The 17,776-nt window shown below is 42.0% G+C and overlaps 1 protein-coding gene across 12 annotated transcripts in view; it reads right to left on the reverse strand.

Annotated features, from left to right (window-relative positions):
* The window catches only part of LOC131509943 (uncharacterized), a 320,351-nt gene that overhangs the window by 97,445 nt on the left and 205,130 nt on the right, over window positions 1-17,776 (reverse strand). For 5 of the 12 annotated variants that reach the window (XR_009260810.1, XR_009260807.1, XR_009260804.1 and 2 more), the window contains one exon: window positions 10,348-11,038. The exons of the other annotated variants lie outside the window; for them this stretch is intronic. Coding sequence is in view for 2 of the 5 variants with exons in the window: in XM_058726279.1 (XP_058582262.1) it covers window positions 10,882-11,038 (157 nt within the window). In the remaining 3 variants the exon portion in view is untranslated. Of the gene's footprint in view, window positions 1-10,347; window positions 11,039-17,776 lie in introns of those variants that run through there. 12 annotated transcript variants of the gene reach the window in all.

A 17,776-nucleotide genomic window follows, 5' to 3' on the forward strand; every position in this document is an offset into this window, starting at 1 on the left:
TCGCAATTCCACGGACGCGTTAAGGAACGATTCGGACATAACTGAATTGCACGTGTGCTTATGCATGATTTCATCCCCCCGGAAAGAGTAGGCGAGGGTGGAAAACTGCCACTTGCTGAACCGGACTGGGGTGAAATACATTTCCCCGCCCCCCTCCCCCCCAGACATCAGCATCCACCTCAGGCCACCCTGGGTGTTATGAGCCACACTATGTGTGTCTGGTGCTACAACTGTCTGTCCCGTTGTACGCAACGCTGCTTCCACCCACAGGCCGCAACCCTTCCAACGCCCATTTCCAGAGGCAAACGCCAGGTCTTTTTCAAGGCAAAGTGCAATATCTACTGCAGTATTTATGCATGTCTTTGGGTTTTTTTTTTTTTTTAAAGTTTATTTATTTATTTATTTATTTTGAGAGAGACAGAGACAGCATGACTGGGGGAGGGGCAAAGAGACTGAGACAGAGAATCCCGAGTTGGCTCTGCCCTGTCAGAGGGAAGCCCCAGGTGGGGCTCGAACTCCAGAAACCGCGAGATCGTGACCTGAGCCGAAACCAAGAGTCAGATGCTGAGCCACTGAGCCACCCGATGGCGCGGTATTTATGCATTTCTTAACCATTTCTTAACCATTTCTTTATGCCGTGTGACTGTTTTTTTTTTTTTTAATTTTTTTTCAACGTTTTTTATTTATTTTTGGACAGAGAGAGACAGAGCATGAACGGGGGAGGGGCAGAGAGAGAGGGAGACACAGAATCGGAAACAGGCTCCAGGCTCCGAGCCATCAGCCCAGAGCCCGACGCGGGGCTCGAGCTCACGGACCGCGAGATCGTGACCTGGCTGAAGTCGGACGCTTAACCGACTGCGCCACCCAGGCGCCCCTGCCGTGTGACTGTTTTTATGAGATAGCTAGCCTTTTTTTCCTTTAATGAGGCCTGGACAAATTTTCGAGTGTTGTGTCCCTAACCTAGGGTTTCTCGGTCTCGGTGCTTTCGTATACTGGCCTGGGTAATTCTGTGCTGTGGGAAGTGTTCTGTGCCCTGCAGGATGTTTACCAACATCCCTGGCCTTTCCCTACCCCCTTCTTTTTACCACTGCCCTCCAGTGTGACAACTAAAACTGTTTCCAGACATTGTAATTGTCCCCTAAGGAGAGGGGTAAAATTGCATGGGATTTTGAGATTTTGTGAGTGATAGAGAAGCGCTGCTATAACCCCATGTCCCATGAGCCCTGTGGTATTTTTCAGATTACTTGCATAGCATGATAATTTTTAGGAACGTATATACGTCCCATCATAGCAGAAGTGACTGTCCATATGAAATGAGTGTTTGAACATGAATGCTTATGCAGATCGTATTTATAGGGCACTGTTGAATTCCCTTTACTTCGCATGGAGTTCAAAATGTAAATTTCTTTTTTTAAAAAAAAATTTTTAACGTTTATTTATTTTTGAGACAGAGAGACAGAGAATGAACGGGGGAGGGTCAGAGAGAGGGAGACACAGAATCCGAAACAGACTCCAGGCTCCGAGCGGTCAGCACAGAGCCCGACGCGGGGCTCGAACTCACGGACCGCGAGATCATGACCTGAGCCGAAGTCGGCCACTTAACCGACTGAGCCACCCAGGCGCCCCTCAAAATGTAAATTTCTTAAATGAAGAGAACCACTGACTTCTAAAAACATCTTTGTTTTCAAAGTACGTAGACCTTCAACCATACAGAATCATATAACCAAAAAAATGTTAACGACAGTAGCTATTATTTTTGGATATTCCTTAAGAACCAAGCCCTGTGGTACGAGCATTAGATTTATATTTAACCTTCACAAGATCTCCTTCCAGGAGCCACTGTCTGTCACCCCCGTTTACCAGGAGAGAGCTCTCTGAAGGAAAACTGAGTCCCTGATGAATCTGGAGATTGGCCTGGGGCCGGCCATATAACATGGGGATAGTAAGCTTCAGGCCAGTATCTCTAACTCCCAAGTCTGCATCGTCATGCCTCTGGAGCCTCCTTACTTAAGGCCATCAGCAACTATTTACTGAGCACCTCCTCCTTTTACCAAAGCCGTGACTGTGGCATTGGTAACATAGCAAGTAGCTGAAAAGCCAAAATGCTCAAATGAATTATTTCATATTAACTATACTGAAGCCCTATGCTAACATTAAAAATAAGGTTGTAGAAAAAGAATTGTTTGGGAAACCTTCATGCTTTATTTACCCAGCAGCATGTGTATCTATTTCTCCTAAGAAACACAGAGAAGGTAGCAATGCAGATCTGGAACCACATTATCGTCTTCGCGTGCTAGGATTACTGATGATTTCTGGCCTCATCATTTTGCTTAACCATATTTGTGAAATCTTCAGATGAACATGTATATTACGTATAATATGTAATATTTAAAGGAACATGCTTTTAAAGAGAAAAGTGAAGCCTGAAATAGCACAAGAGATAATAAAAGGGAACTAGACACTTAATGAGTTCAAGTTGGATTAAATTCTAGAACATAGAAAGGGTTTGCAGATGTGATTACAAAACCACTGTCAGCAGTCTTAGAGAAATCAGAGACTGGGAGCAAGGCCAGGGAATTGGAGACAGGAATATGTTATTCCAGTTTTAAAAAATGAGAAAAATGTGGGTTCTGAAAGCTAGAAGGCAATGGATATAGCATTCAGAACTCCATTATTAAACACACCCTTCACGAACGTTTGGGAAAGAGAGCTCAGCCACAGGCAGCCAGGAGCTTGCAGCGGTCCAGGTCGTGCTGGCCTCACTTTACTTCCTCTTTCAAGACTTGCTTTTTGGTAGACCAGTAAAAAATTGCAGATATGGTGCATTTCAATTCCAGCAAGAGTATTTCCTACACAGGTGTGGGCTCCTGCTGGCAAGTGTGGACTACATGATAATTTGATGAGTTAGATTCACAGCTAACTGAATGAGTCATATTAATCACCGATGGCTACAAATTGTCTGAGCAAGGAAGGTACCGTGCTGATAAGCCTCTACACACAAAGCCTTGTCCCTGGGTGCCATTGGCTTAGAAAGGCTGTCATATTCTGGAAGACACACAGTGTATCAATAGCAGACTCGTGAAATGTGCTTTTACCTATTATTTCATATTGCCTTCCTAGAAAATAAGTAGGGATTGAAATGAGGGCTTTAATTGCAGGCCACAGGTCTTTGTCTCCTGCATTAGGTTGATCAGTGATTCATTCGCAAGGAAGCGCAGAACTAGTCGTCACATTGGAAGAAGACATACAGCTGGGGGTTTGGACCCCCTGTCCACACCACTCCTTCCTTTCCTCTGATTGTAGGAGTAGACTCTCCCACTGACAGGGCTGGGGCAGAGTACCAGAGACACATGGGCAGGAGTAGAAACCAAACTCCAGGCCTCTTTTTCCAAAAATATATTTGCTGAGGTCACCATGAAGTTCAGCCCTTTCTGTACTTTCCGTGGACTTTTTGCCTGAATAACAAAGAGGACTTTGGCCCATTTATTTCATTAGTTCTTTCAGTTGCAAATAAATCTTTGGCCAAAAAAACAAACAAACAAAAAATCCTTCTGGCTCTGAAAATAAAGAATGTATCACTTTGTTAAACTTTCCTCAACAAATGGAAGCTGGAAGGAGAAAAGAGAGAAAGAGGAAAGAAGGGATGAGCAGGGAAGAAAAAAAAAAGAAAGGAGGGAGGGAAGGAGAAAAGGGGGGAAAAAGCAGAAGGGAAGACAGAAAGGAGAGAGCAGAACAAAGAGTGAGAAAAGAAATTTCTTCTTCATGTGAGATAATCAAATTAGTTTTTAAGGCAGCAGCGGGAAAGAAAGGGGTGGCAATTTCCCCAGCTGTTTGGTCTGGGATGCAGTGTAAACAAGGGCCCCTCCTCCCCGGTCAGGCCCCCAGGAGGCTGTGACTCTCAAGGGGGCCTGAGTGCCTGCTTGGCCAAACCCAGGGGCACTTTCAGAGCTGCCCCTGTTTGCTGAGTCGGCAGGAGTCCTAGAGCGGAGGTGGGTGGGATTTGACCCCTTCTCCTCTTCATTCTTTTGAAAGCCAATAGCAGAGTATGCCAGTGAAGGGAGATATCCTGGAACACTCGAGGTCAGCTCTGATTAGGAAATTGGGGCACAGTTCACAGATCCTTCCTGACTGCGGCGTTGAGTTTATAATGAGGTGTTTTTTTGTTTTGTTTTGGTTTTTTTGCTGGTGATAGGAAATGTGCACGATGAGGATTTGGCCAGGCATAGAAGTGAGGACTCGTGGTCTGCTGGGCTTAACTTTATTTTCTTCTTCATCAAGAATACATCCTGGTACATTTGCATCAATGGAATGTTCTGCAGTCATTAGAAAGGATGATATGGACTGTAGAGCAAGAGAACTTAGTGGAAAAAGATGCCCGCGGTACATATCTGTTACGGAAGCACAAGTGTAATACGACAGAGTTAACTTTGATTTTCTCTGGGTGGTAGGATTGCAGGTGATTTCTAAATTTCATGGTTTTCTGCATTGTCTGTTTTTATACTAATAATTATAGCTAATGTGTATGGAGGTTTGCCCATGTGGGTGCCATTTCCTGTGGGTACGATGCCAAGAATTTCCTAGCAATCACTTCACTGGCTCCTTTGCAAAGAGACCAGTGAAGTACTATCATCATCCTCATTTTACTGATGAGGCAACATAAGCCCCTTTAAGGTTATGCAGCCAGAAAGCACCAGAAGACTGCCCTCCAGTCCACACTAAAGCCCATTTAGCACCACCTGACCATACTTGTTTAATGAAATCAATAAAACTTTTTCAATGAAAACATATCTTGACAGTTGGTTAAATCAAATTTTGAACAAATGCAGCTATTTTTTTTTTTTTTGAGAGAGAGAAGAGAGAGAATGTGAGCAGGGAAGGGGCAGAGGAAGAGAAAGACAATCTCCAGCAGCCTCCACACTCTGCGCCGAGCCTGACATAGGGCTTGATCCTATGACCCTGGGATCATGACCTGAGCCTATACCAAGAGAGAGACACTCAACTTACTAAGCCACCCAGGTGTCCCCAAAATGCAGCTATTTAAAATGAATTGGTAGACAAATAATTAAGGTTGATGCAAAACGTTCCTGCTATTCCTTTATGTGAGAGCACAGACACACAGGCCTCATTCCATTGCCTGTGCCTCTATGTAACCCTAGAAAACATAAGTTCTGATATTTTAACTGCTACTCTTTCAGTGTGGGCATGAGGGTAATTTCATACGCTTTTCTTGATAGTGTTTTCAAAATTTCTGTAGAAAAAGGGTAGCAATCTCTCCCTCTGCCTTCCTGCCACCCAGTGCACCTGCCTGAACACCCTTTTGTGAGCTTTTTAAGTAATAGCTTCTCATCCATCCCCTTTTCTCTCCCCTGGGAACTGCCACTCCATGAGCTTCAGCCTTCTTTGGCCAGAATCTGAGCTGGTGCCTTAGAGACGAGGAACAGAATCCAGAACATCCAAAAGAGTTGGCAGAACACTGCAATAGAAGCCTGCCTCCCAAGTTTCACATCTCTGTTTTGTTTGCACCTCAGGGCAGCCCACAGAGGCCAAAGCCAGGCTTATCAAAAGGGGATTGTTAGAAAGGCTCTTGAATCCCAGGGCTCAGGGTACAGGACCTGGCCATTGGACAGTTGAAATTTAAAAATCATGTCAAGATTTCTGCAAGGGTTTCCATGAGAAGCAGCTGGAAAATGTCTCTTGGGGCACCTGGATGGCTCAGTCAGTTAGGCGTCTGACTTCAGCTCAGGTCATGATCTCACGGTTCGTGGGTTTGAGGCCTGCATCAGACTCAGTGCTGACAGCTCAGAGCCTGGAGCCTGCTTTGGATTCTGTGTCTCCCTCTCTCTCTCTGCCCCTCCCCTGCTCACATCCTATTTCCCTGTCTCTCAACAATGAATAAATGTTAAAAAAAAAAAAAAAATTAAAAGAAAAAGCTTTCTAAAAAAGAAGCAGCTGGAAAATGTCTCTTGAACCCGAAAGACTGGCCGTGTATTAGTCAAAGAGACTCAATGCAAGCCAGGTGCCTAGCCCTTATACCTGCTGTGCACTTTGCCTGAAATTCCATTGTTCATAGCAGAACTATTTATTAGGTGCCTACTGTATACAAGATACCGTTTCAGGTGTTTCGGAGGCAGAAGACAACAAAACTGACCCAATCCCTGTCTCCGTGATGGTTGACGTTCTAGCCTTTCTACCTTCTTGGCTGCTTAGAGATCACCTGCTCATATGTTAAGACACAGAGTTTTAGGCCCACCCTGGAGACTTCCATGATCATGTGGGGGGAAAAGGGTTAGGCACACTTTTCTCAGATTCCAATGTATTTTATTGGCACCTGTTTTCTAGTATATAATTTATCATAGATGTGTTTATTTATGTGTAATGTAATTATTTGTTTGTGTCTTTTTCTCAAAGACCACGAGCTTGAGATACCTGGGTTCAAATCCATTTTCCACCACTCAACTAGCTGGGTGACCCTAAGCTGTATAACTAGGCTCTTCCAAACAGAAATGGGGGCAGGAGTAAGGTGTGCTGGCTTTACTCCTAGGCCTTTGATCTTTGGGCATGCTCCCCTTTGCACTCCCTCCCCCCTCCTCCCCTTCACTCCAACCCCCACTACTACTCAGATTCAAATGTGGAGAATTTAATTTGACTTCAAATTCAACCTTCTAAGATATGGCGGAACAACAACAGGGAAGGAACTTTGGTTCCTCAATGATCCTGTTGGGGAACAGACCCTGCCATCCTGGATACTTTGTCTCGGGACTGTTAGTTGGCACAGAAATCTCTCTATTCTTTCAACGACGGTATTTTAGAGGTTTCTTTGTTATAACAGCCAAGCCCTTGCCTTCGCTAATATGGGGGAATATTTTGGTTTCTCAAGTAATCTCTGAACACATGGCAATCACGTTTTTTTACCACTGAAATTGTGACAGTTTGTGAGAGTGAAGGAGGAGCTATTAATAAGGATTCAGGATAATGAGAGCAAAATAGTCTACCTGTTTTTAAGCAACTTCCAACCTCTTCTAAGATGTAACATTTACTTGTTTTTTTTTTTTTTTTATTTCATTACTAGGATTGGGAGGAAGGATGGAGACTGGCAATATTATTAGTAGCATCTGACCAAGGGGCGGGAGGGGGGGGGTGGTTATTGGCTAGAAAGTTGCTGGTCTTTGTCTAGAGAGCGCATACGGAATTGCCATCCCCAGGGGATACAGATATGGCAATTAGCAGCCCTGCAGATCCATATCCTTTGGAATCTTAGGAGAGCCTAAAGGGATTTCTAACATGTCTGGGAATATTTGATGACTTTAAGGAGCCAAGAATATCTTCATTTGCATTTGAGTGGAGAGGAACCTATAGGTGCATCTTAAAATTCACACAGAGATGGATAGGAGGAAATGGATATGAGGATGCCCACGGTGCAGTCTCACGGTCTGGAACTGAAGCCTCTAGAACCCTTTCCAGACAACCTTTGAGACATAACAACCCCAGAGTGTTGCATCAGGGGCTAATTGACAAAGTGCTGTGTTCAGCTTGAAAGAAGGGCATTGTCCCTACAAGCTGGAACTTGACTAACTGAAAAATTGCAGGACATTCAGAAAGCCCCAGTGCCCACTGGGAACTGCAGAGCTGGCAGACTGGTGAACATCAGAGCTCAGTTCTGCACCTGTTTCTCCCTAGATGATTTCACATATGCCCATAGAAGCATGCATTACTTGGTCAATGAAACGGGTTTTCTTTTTTAGGATGATAAACATACCACCAGAAAATCAGGCCATCGGGTTGATACACAAAGAAAATGTGCCCTTGAAATGATTCCCATCACTTAAAATTAGCAGAATGGTTTACAAGACCTCTTCATGAGGACTAAACCTTTATCCACGCCATTTTCCTTCCATTGCAAACTCATTTACTGAGCATATTAGGATTATCATCAAACTAAAACCCGCATGCCTCAATTGGACCCCCAATCCATTACGTCCTGTTCTGTTTTGTTTTGCCCTGTCTTCCCTGACTATTGTTGCATCACTATAGGAGGCGATATAGTGTGAGATAGGCTTACATCTGGCTAGTTAAATTTCAAGCGGGCTGGTAGCCGCAGAAAAGGTTATTTACAAGGCCACATTATAAAGGTTAGAAAGCAGTTAGTTGGAGAGAGAGGAAATGTTAGCATTCAGATGCAAAAAAACTTTAAAACCATAATCTGCCAAATAAAACTGTTTCCTTGGAGCTGAGTAAATATTCTCCCAGGGATGGACCTGAGGAATCAGACAGCTGCATCTATTTATGGTTTCCCCTGTGTCTCCTTCTCTCTGAGTCAAATCAGCTCTACGGAAAGCAGTGACAGTTCCTTTATAAAACCTCCCTCTTCCCAGCAAGAGACAGAGGCAATGCATGAGTGAAACAGAGAGCCAGCTGCCATTGAAATGTTCCGACCATCTGCTTCTTCCTTATTTTTCCCTACTCTGTACACATTTAAATGTTTTTCCTGATTCATCTGTTTGTAGGGAGCAGATGCGATTGTCATCACCATTTTCCACTTACTGAACACCTACTATGTTCTAAGTGCCATGTTAGTAACTTGATATGAGTTATCTCGTGTGAGACCCACAAAAATACTTACTAGAATGTTTTGGCCCATTTCACTGATGGTGAAACTGAGGCCTAGAAGTTTTAAGAGATTTGCCAAAGGCCACATTGCTAATAAGCAGGAACTTCTGAACCTAAAGCCTGTCTTTTGAAAGAACTTTGTGCCGTGGTGAAAAAAACTTCAAAAAAGTTCTGAAGAAGGTGCATTTTTAGCACCTTTTCAACGCCCTCTTTTCAAGCCAAAGGGAATGCCTTGGTGCCCTATACCACTTTTCCCAAACTACCAAGGGTCTCAACAGCTTCAACAGTATCTTTCTTAATGGTATTTGCATTTGTATATGAGTCTTCTAGAAAACAAGACAATGAAAGATCCAAAGAAATCACTTCTAAAGGTTGAATTTCAGACCATGCAAGAAAGCAAAGAGGGAAGATCTTTGTATGTTGGTAGCCTTCCCCAAGGCTTCTATGGTGATTCCAGGTAGATGCTCCTACTCTGAAAATTTTAACAACCCTGGCTTTCAGCAATGTCAAGTTCATAACACAGGAACTCTCAAAAACAGGCTACACCTTAAGCTGTTTGATTCATCAAAACCAGAACAACAAGAAAAATTCTTTAAGCCATTGGTAGGAGTCCATAGTTATTTTGAGAGCAGGGGCAAAGTGAATTTATCCAGATCAAGACTAGAAAGAGGAGCGCCTGGGTGGCTCAGTTGGTTAAGCGTTTGACTTCGGCTCAGGTCGTGATCTCACAGTTTGTGGGTTCGAGCCCCACATCGGGCTTTGTGCTGGCAGCTCAGAACCTGGAGCTTGCTTGCTTCAGATTCTGTGTCTCCCTCTCTCTGCCCCTCCCCCACTCGTGCTCTGTCTCTCTGTCTCTGTCTCTCTCAAAAATAAATAAACAATAAAAAAAAGAGTAGAAAGATACAGATCCCTGACTTTGTTATGATAAACAAGGTACTTGTTTTCTAGCAAATAAAAATGTGTTCTTTGGATACTCTTCTTCCTCAAGTCCCTAGGACTGGCCTTCAGTCTGCTGTTGCAAATCTAAAACATTCCCGTTGGCAGAAAAAGAGACTGTTTTCTTGGTGGACAACTGTGAGTTGAGTTTGGACAATGATTGTTCTGCTTCCAGAAAGTCCCTGGGGGAGTGGGGGCAGAGAGAGGAAGGGGGACTTGTAACTCAGCCAGGTGTTAGACACCTCCTCTGGGGTCCTCCTCTGCTAGTCCCCACAATCCCAGACCTGGAACAGACCCCACTGATTTTTTCCAAAGTTTGAGCTTTATTAGAGAGTAACAGTCAGGGGATTTTTCAGCGCACATTTCCTCGGCTCTGGAATTCTGGATCTAAGCTCCTGGTGTAAATGAACTTGCATATACCAACCCCTAAGACACGGTGCGACTATAAAGCACTGAGTTGTTTTTCTTTCCATGCCTTTTCTCATTTCCAGGAAGCGAGGTTGAATAAGAGGAGTATTTGAGATGTTATTTGGTTTAGAAGTGGGTTTGTAGAAAAGAATGTCACCCTAAGGGTTTTCTGTGATAGGTAAATTTTTCTCCTCTGCTAAATGAATAATTAATGTTGTTTTAATATAGAGCTGACCCTTAATTTAGACAATTTATATGCATGAATGCCAACCCCTTCTTTCTCTCAGAGCAAATGGATTCTTTTAACCTACTAAGAGGACGGGCCTAAAATAAGTAAACATTTGGGTGGTCTCTTGATATTCACAGAGCACATTTGAAATTAACTAATTTGCCCTCTATGAGAAACAGACTTTAATGCTGTTCAAAGAGCTGGCGCTTTGAAATTAAGTAGCACAAGTTGTCTTTGTATACCCTCTGACTTGCTTAGGTTGTTGTTTTAATGGCAGCATTTACTAATGAAGAGAAGGAAGTTGCCAGAGCCAGGGACAGAAGGCTAGGGTGGGCCTCTTCTAGAAAGTGAATTTCAACCATCAGGAATGAAGAGGAAAATTAACCATGTATGTGACTGCAGTCTTAGAACATGGTTATTCTCTGTCTCTCTTCCCCCTACATTCTTGTTTCCCCATCTCTGGCACAGGGGGCCGCCTCTAGGCTGCAGCTGGGGCTCCTTGGCCAGCTAGGTTCAAGTTGGGTTCGGCTAGAGAGTGATACCGACAAGGAAGTCAGGGGGCAGGAGAGAAAGAAGTCGGGGTATGTCTTCCCTCCTCCCTTAGTGTTTTGTCATTTCCCCCCTGGCAGTGACTAAGGCTGCCACTTATCTCTTCAGCCCAAAGGACAGTTGTCTTAGTCAGCTTGGACTGCTCTAACAAATTACCATAGACTGGATGGCCTAAACATCCTAAGTAAGAAATTTATTTTCCCACAGCTCTGGAGGTTGGGAAATCCAAGATCAAGGCACTGGCAGATCTGGCGTCTGGTGAGGGAATACTTCCTGGTTTGCAGATGGACCTCTTTTCTCTGCATCCTCCTAGGGCAGAGAGTGGAGAGAGAAATAAGTTCTCCTGTCTCCTCTTAGAAAGGCAGCAATCCCATGGGGCGCCTGGGTGACTCAGTCAGTTAAGTGTCCAACTTCGGCTGAGGTCATGATCTAGCGGTTTGTGAGTTTGGGCCCGCGTTGGGCACTGTGCTGACAGCTCAGATTCTGTGTCTCCCTCTCTCTCTGCCCTTCCCGCACTCATGCTCTGTCTCTCCTTCAAAAATAAACATTAAAAATTTTTTTTTAGAAAGGCAGCCATCCCACTCATGAAAGCTCCACCCTTGTGACCCAATTACCTCCTAAAGGCCCCACCTCCTAATACCATTGTTGAGAGTTAGGGTTTTAACGTATGCATTTGGGGGCATACAGCATTCAGGCCATAAAAAAACAGTCCTAACTACTTAGTTTTGCTAGTCTTTTAGTGCCTTGCCACCTCTTGTTTCTCTGCATCCACACCTCCCATCATGAGCACCTTCTCATTACAACCAACCTCAGGGTTGGGGGTGCATCCTTTTTATTGCCAGGATCCTGATAAACGGCACAACTGGCTTTTCCTTAGTTAAGTTTAAGAAATAGTAAGAGTTAGCCTTCTTAGGGTGACCCCAGAGTTAGTTCAGTAGTGATCACAATGGGAGCTAATGCTTACTGGCTTTCCATGCCCTCATGTACTCTACTAAGCACCTACTACTAAGTTCACTAACTCTACTAAGTTCACAAAGATACCTAGGAAGTGAGGATTGACCGTCCCTGAAAGTTACTCAAGGTAATACGCTGCAGGGGGGCAGAAACCACTTATAGGGCACTTACAGCTAAAGCCTATTTAAGTCCAAAGGAAACGATTGTTTAAATAATAATATTAAATATCAATTTTATAAATACTGAATATTAATAAAAATATATTAAATAATCCTTTAAGGGCATTGGATAAATGTGAACAAGGGGTCTCTTTTAGCAAAAACTCCTTTTTGCTTAATCCTTGCGACAGACATCTTCACCATTAATTGTCATGAGATCAAAAGACTTAGTATCTATCTTTCCTTCTCTCCTAACTTCCCTTTGAGGAATCCACAGGCACCCATAACCATCTCACCATCTCACCATCTGCCACAGGCAGGGCAACAGAACCTGGGTTAGCCTCCTTCGGGGCTGAGGAGGAGGAATTTCCATTCTCCCAGGGAGATTGTCTGGGCTACTTTGGGTTCCCACCTTCTTAAGATTGGTTCTTTGTTGCCAACACACTTGCTTATGAGCTTTGCTTCTCTGGGCTTCTCTCTATTCTGGAACGTAAATTTCTGCAAATCTACGTATTCAGCTACGAGGAAGAGAAAATGAAATAAGTAAGGACGGGGTTGGGGCACGGGGTGGAGGGAGGTTGGTGTGACATGTCATATGTGAAGTCTTTGTTCTTTCTTCTTTTCCTTCACCAAAAATAATTGTCCAAATTGCAAGTTCTAATAAGTTTTGGGTTGTTTGGGCATTGTTCGGGTAGTGCTATTGGTGGTGGTAGGGGCATGTGTATATTTCTGTACTTGTACCTTTCCTCTGACACTCTTGATTTCTCAAAATCCACTAAAATTAGGTATAACGGTTTTTCCTACCAGTCTTCAGGGAAACTATTGTCTACCATAGATGCCATGTTTTGCCATCCGGGGTATGCATACTCCCAATGATACACTGAGCTCACCAAGAACAGGTAAAGTCAAGATCAAAGTGAAGTATCTTTACTCAAGAATGTGAGATGAAATTATGATCGAATTAAAAGGAAATATATTATGGATGAGGCAGCAGTATTCCCATGAATTTTCAAAATCAGATGAGAGGTATTAGATGTTGCTTTCTCAGTAACTCTAAGGAATGTTCCTGGACTGCCAGGGGTGATAATAATTCTAGCTAACGTTTATTGAGTCCTAACTCTGTGTCACAATTCGTCTAATCTGATCATCACACCGGTCCTATGATCTACTTGTTATTATTTCCATTTCACAGATGAGTAAACCAAGGCTCAGAGAAATTAGATCACTTGCCTAAGGACACACTAGTAAGTGGTAGAGTGCTGATTTAATGATAAATTGCCTCCCTGCTTATGCATTTTTTAATGTTTATTTGTAATTATGTAGTTCTGTGTACTCATTAATTAAAAAATAAAACCATGCCATATTACACAAAATAAAAAAGGGGGAAAGTTTCAATCTTCCTCAGCTTTTTCTCTTCTATTTTGCTTCTACTTCCTTCTTGTGTATTATCCTGGCAGTGACCTCTATGGACCTTGACAAAGATCCTCAAAGCGTAGACTCTAATCTCTCTGCTGTGCTACTGTATTGTTGGAAAAGCTGAGAAGCACTTACCTAAATTTTGCCAAGAGAACAATCGGCCCCATATTTAATTTAGACCCTATTTAAATCAAATTCTTACTAGGTGCATCTGTTCAATCCCTTTGTTACAGTTCTCTAAAAGTTAGAAATATAATACTCCAAAATATATAATGGGCATATGTTAAGGATTTCTCTAATTCAGTAACCAAGAGACACAGCAGGAAGACAAAACTGGTTCAAAAGGAGGATGTAAGAGACTGATACATATTTATTCAGTTAAACAATGCTGGAACAAAATAACTAATGTGTATACAAAACTGATTAATTTCCTTCAGGGTAATAAAACCAGAACTTGTGGAGTTATCTTCTGGCCAAAAATTATTTGCATCTCTAAGAAACAAAAAGTCTTTGCAACTTATCAATTTTCTACCAGTTGACATCTAACTTTATGGTCTAAGCTCTAATTAATAGTAAATTTTAACACAAATTTACCTTTCCTTAGAACAGCTACCCAATAGAACTTTCTGCAATGATGGAAATGTTCTTTATCTGCACAGTTCAGTATGCAGCCACTAGCCTCTTGTAGCCATTCAACTCTTGAAATGTGGTTAGAATAACTGAAGAACCGACTTTTTAATTTTATTGAGTTATTTATTGAAGTATAGTTGACATACAATATTAGATTAGTTTAAGATGCACCATATATTGATTAGACAGTTCTCTACATCACTCAGTGTTTACGGTAAATGTAGTCACTGTCTGTCATCATACAACATTATTACAATATTATTGACTCTATTCCCTATGCCGTACTTTTCAACTCTGTGACTTATTTATTTTATATTTGGAAGTTTTTACATCTTTATTCTCTTATCTATTTTGCCCACAGACACACCTGCCTCCCCTTTGGCAACCACCAGTTTGTTCTCTGTATTTACGACTGTTTGGCTTTTTTGTTTCCTTGTTCATTTGTGTTGTGTTTTAGATTCTTCATATAAGTGAAATCGTACAGTATTTGTCTTTCTTTAACTTGTTTCACTTAGCATAATACCCTCTAGTTCCATCTGTGTTGTTGCAAATGGTAAGATCTCATTCCTACCATTGTGTGTGTGTGTGTGTGTGTGTGTGTGTGTATCATTCATATACATATCTTCTTTATCCATTCATCTGTTGACGGACACTTCCATCAATATATGGGTGCTTCCATATCAGGGCTATTGTAAGTAATGCTGCACTAAACATAAGGGTGCATATAACTTTTCAAATTCGTGATTCTGTTTTCTTTGGGCAAATACCCAGCAGAGGAATTACTAGATCATATAGTATTTCTATTTTTAACTTTTGGTAGAAACACCATGCTGTTTTTCACAATGGTTGCACTCATTTACATTCCCACCAACAGTGCATAAGGGTTCCTTTTCCTCCACATCTTTGTCAACATTTGTTGTTTCTTTTCTTTTTGATGCTAGCCATTCTGACAGGCATGAGGTAATAGCTCATTGTGGTTTTTATTCGCATATCTCTGATGATTGGTGATGTTGAGCATCCATTCATGGCCAACAGACGTTGGCCATCTGTATGTCTTCTTTGAAAAATGTCTATTCAGGTCTTCTGACCAATTTTTAATCAGGGTTTTGTTTTTTGTTTTTTGTTTTGTTTTTGTTTTTGTTTTTGTTTTTTTTTTGGTGTTGAGTTGTAGAAGTTCTTTATATATTTTGGATATTAACCCCTTATTACAATATCATTTGCAAATAACTTCTCCCATTCAGTAGGTTGCCTTTTATTTTGTTGATGGTTTCCTTCATGGTACAAAAGCTTTTTATTTAATTTTAATTCGGATTTAACTTAAAGGGCCCATATTTGGCTCTCGGCAACTATATTAGTGCAGTTCTGGAGCGTCAAATGACCTTTAGGGGGCTAATTAGAACAGTTAGTATGACTTTGAAACGGCTTGTGGTATTCTTTTTGCTTATTTCCAAATTTGGGAGTATTTTTCCTAACACTTTCGTTTCTCCTACCCTTCCCTCCATCAATCTTGTTTGACTTTTTTTGCTGTGAGTAACAGGAAGGGACTGGTCTGTTTCCAGACCGTTGCCCACTGGTGGCTCCCATCCAGCTCTCAGACTGATGGCCCCTTTGAGAACTGAGCACACAGTCCCTGGGCAATGCAGTCAGGATGGACGTACAGGCAGCTGTGGACTGAGAGAGCTGACGTGTTCTCCTGCAGAGCTGAGGAGTAAATGTCACGAGAAAAGCCCTTGAAAATGGTTCTCATCCCCCTTTCTTCTTTGCAGACAACCCAGAATGAACTGTTCTCAAATGCCAAACTTTAGTACTCCTAATGGGTAAGAAAGGCTTCTGATAAAGAAATTCTAGTGTACCAAGGTGATTAGGTTTTAATCGGTTAGCAGTGAACCTCCCAAAGAGATCTCTCATACAGGAAATAGACCGGTGTGACCTTTAAAAAAAAAGAAAGGAAATACATGGCCTTTATGATAAAATGATGCAAGGAGGATTTGTATTGATTTGTTTCAGATAAGCTATTTATGAAATGATTGAGATTTTTAAAAAATGGGATCCTCTAATGGTCCCTGGTGTACCTTGTTCAGAAGGGCACAGATACATTGTATCATAGAAAAATGCATTGCTGGGGTACCTGGGTGGCTCTGTTGGTTAAGCATCCGACTTCAGCTCAGGTCATGATCTCACAGTTCATGGGTTTGAGCCCCGCGTCAGGCTCTGTTCTGACAGCTCAGAGCCGGGAGCCTGTTTCAGATTCTGTGTCTCCCTCTCTCTCTCTGCCCCTCCCTGCAGTGTGGCCCCTGCCCACACTCTGTCTCTGTCTCAAAAATAAATAAACATTAAAAAGAAAAAGGAAAAGAAAAATGCATTGCTTATGCATTTCTGGCTGTATCTGCCCATTTTCAACTCTCTTACATTCAAAGCCCCTCACTGATAAATCCTAAAGACTTTCACAATCCATAGATGGAGTTAACACCTCCAAAGAATCAGAATCTAAGCAGTTATGTTACATTTGGCTTGCTTTGTACTGAAACTTGCCTGCCAGTAGCTTGGAGTTCTGCCCTGGATTTGCCAGGAGCCTGTTCTGAAAGGGGCTCAAGGCACAAGGATTCTGAATTTGGAATCACTTTGCCAGCCCTGGCAACTTGGGCGACTCGATTTCTTTCATCTTCCCATCTTTCTTGTCCCCTCAAATAACTGAAGCCTTTATTGGAAGGTCAAATAAAGTTCACCCTAAATCATTACAGTCCAGAAGAGGAAAGTTAAAAAGGGAATTCTGAATGTTCTCAAAGAGTCTTGAAATTTTACTTTTGAGTTGTTTTTAAGCACCTTGCATTTTAAAAAAAAATTTCCTATTGAAACATATATAACTTATATAAACCAGAATGAGCATTGATTTTTTAAGCTAACTGAAGACTGACGAAATGGGTTTATTGTCTCACTGCTGTTGTTCAAGAGCTTTCTGAAGTGTACGTTCACCTTCTTGCCTTGTTAATCACAGTAAACATGATGCATCATATGTTTCTTTTTGTCTCATATGCCACCCTATGCCTCTAACTCATCATTTTCCACATGAGTTCCCACTGTAATTTACCCTTGTGGAGAATGGCGATTGAGTTGAACATTCAGTAGTTTGCATATCTCTCCTTGAACACATTGGAGGACTCTTTGGAAATCAACTTTGTATTAGAATCTCATTTTTCTTTTTGTGTCCAGAGTAGGTTGACTGAGTACTTACTGTGGGCTAGCCTCTGTGCTAAAATGCTTTAAGTGAGTGAATGGTCTCCTTAATGCTCCCAACAGTGAGTTAGTGCTTGTTTTCTCCTTAGTAAAGATGGACAAACTGAGGCTCAGAAAAGTTAAGTGACTTCCTCAAGGTTATTCAACCGGTACATATCGAAACCGTAACTAAAACTAAGTGGTGTTCCCAGCTCACAACAGTCTTGACTTTCAGTCCCAGCTCTGGATGCTATACAGTGAAATAGCTGTTTGACCTCTCCATGCATCTATATTCCTATTTGCAAAATGAGGATAACAATATCTCCCTTCCAAAGTTGGGGTACTGAGACTTCTAAGAGATGCTAACTACATGTAATGTGCTATTATTCTTGAATATTCATTAACTAGTGACTTCTCTAGTTGATTGGATTTTAATTAGTTGCTATGTCACGCATGGATTATAGGTGGGAAATCTCACTACCCACCATAGGGAACAACTTGGTATAAGACCTCCTGCCTTTGGACTTGACCCATTGTGGCCAAGTTTAATTTAATTTAATTTAATTCAATTAAAGGTGGTCTGACTAATGCAATGGACAACTCAGAGCTCAGAGCCTGTATTAGTGGCCTCAGTCTTGACATTCTTACTTGTTTTACAAAGTATGCATATGTTCAG

Source organism: Neofelis nebulosa, chromosome 4 (genome assembly GCF_028018385.1).
Source record: "Neofelis nebulosa isolate mNeoNeb1 chromosome 4, mNeoNeb1.pri, whole genome shotgun sequence".
Taxonomy (NCBI): domain Eukaryota; kingdom Metazoa; phylum Chordata; class Mammalia; order Carnivora; family Felidae; genus Neofelis; species Neofelis nebulosa.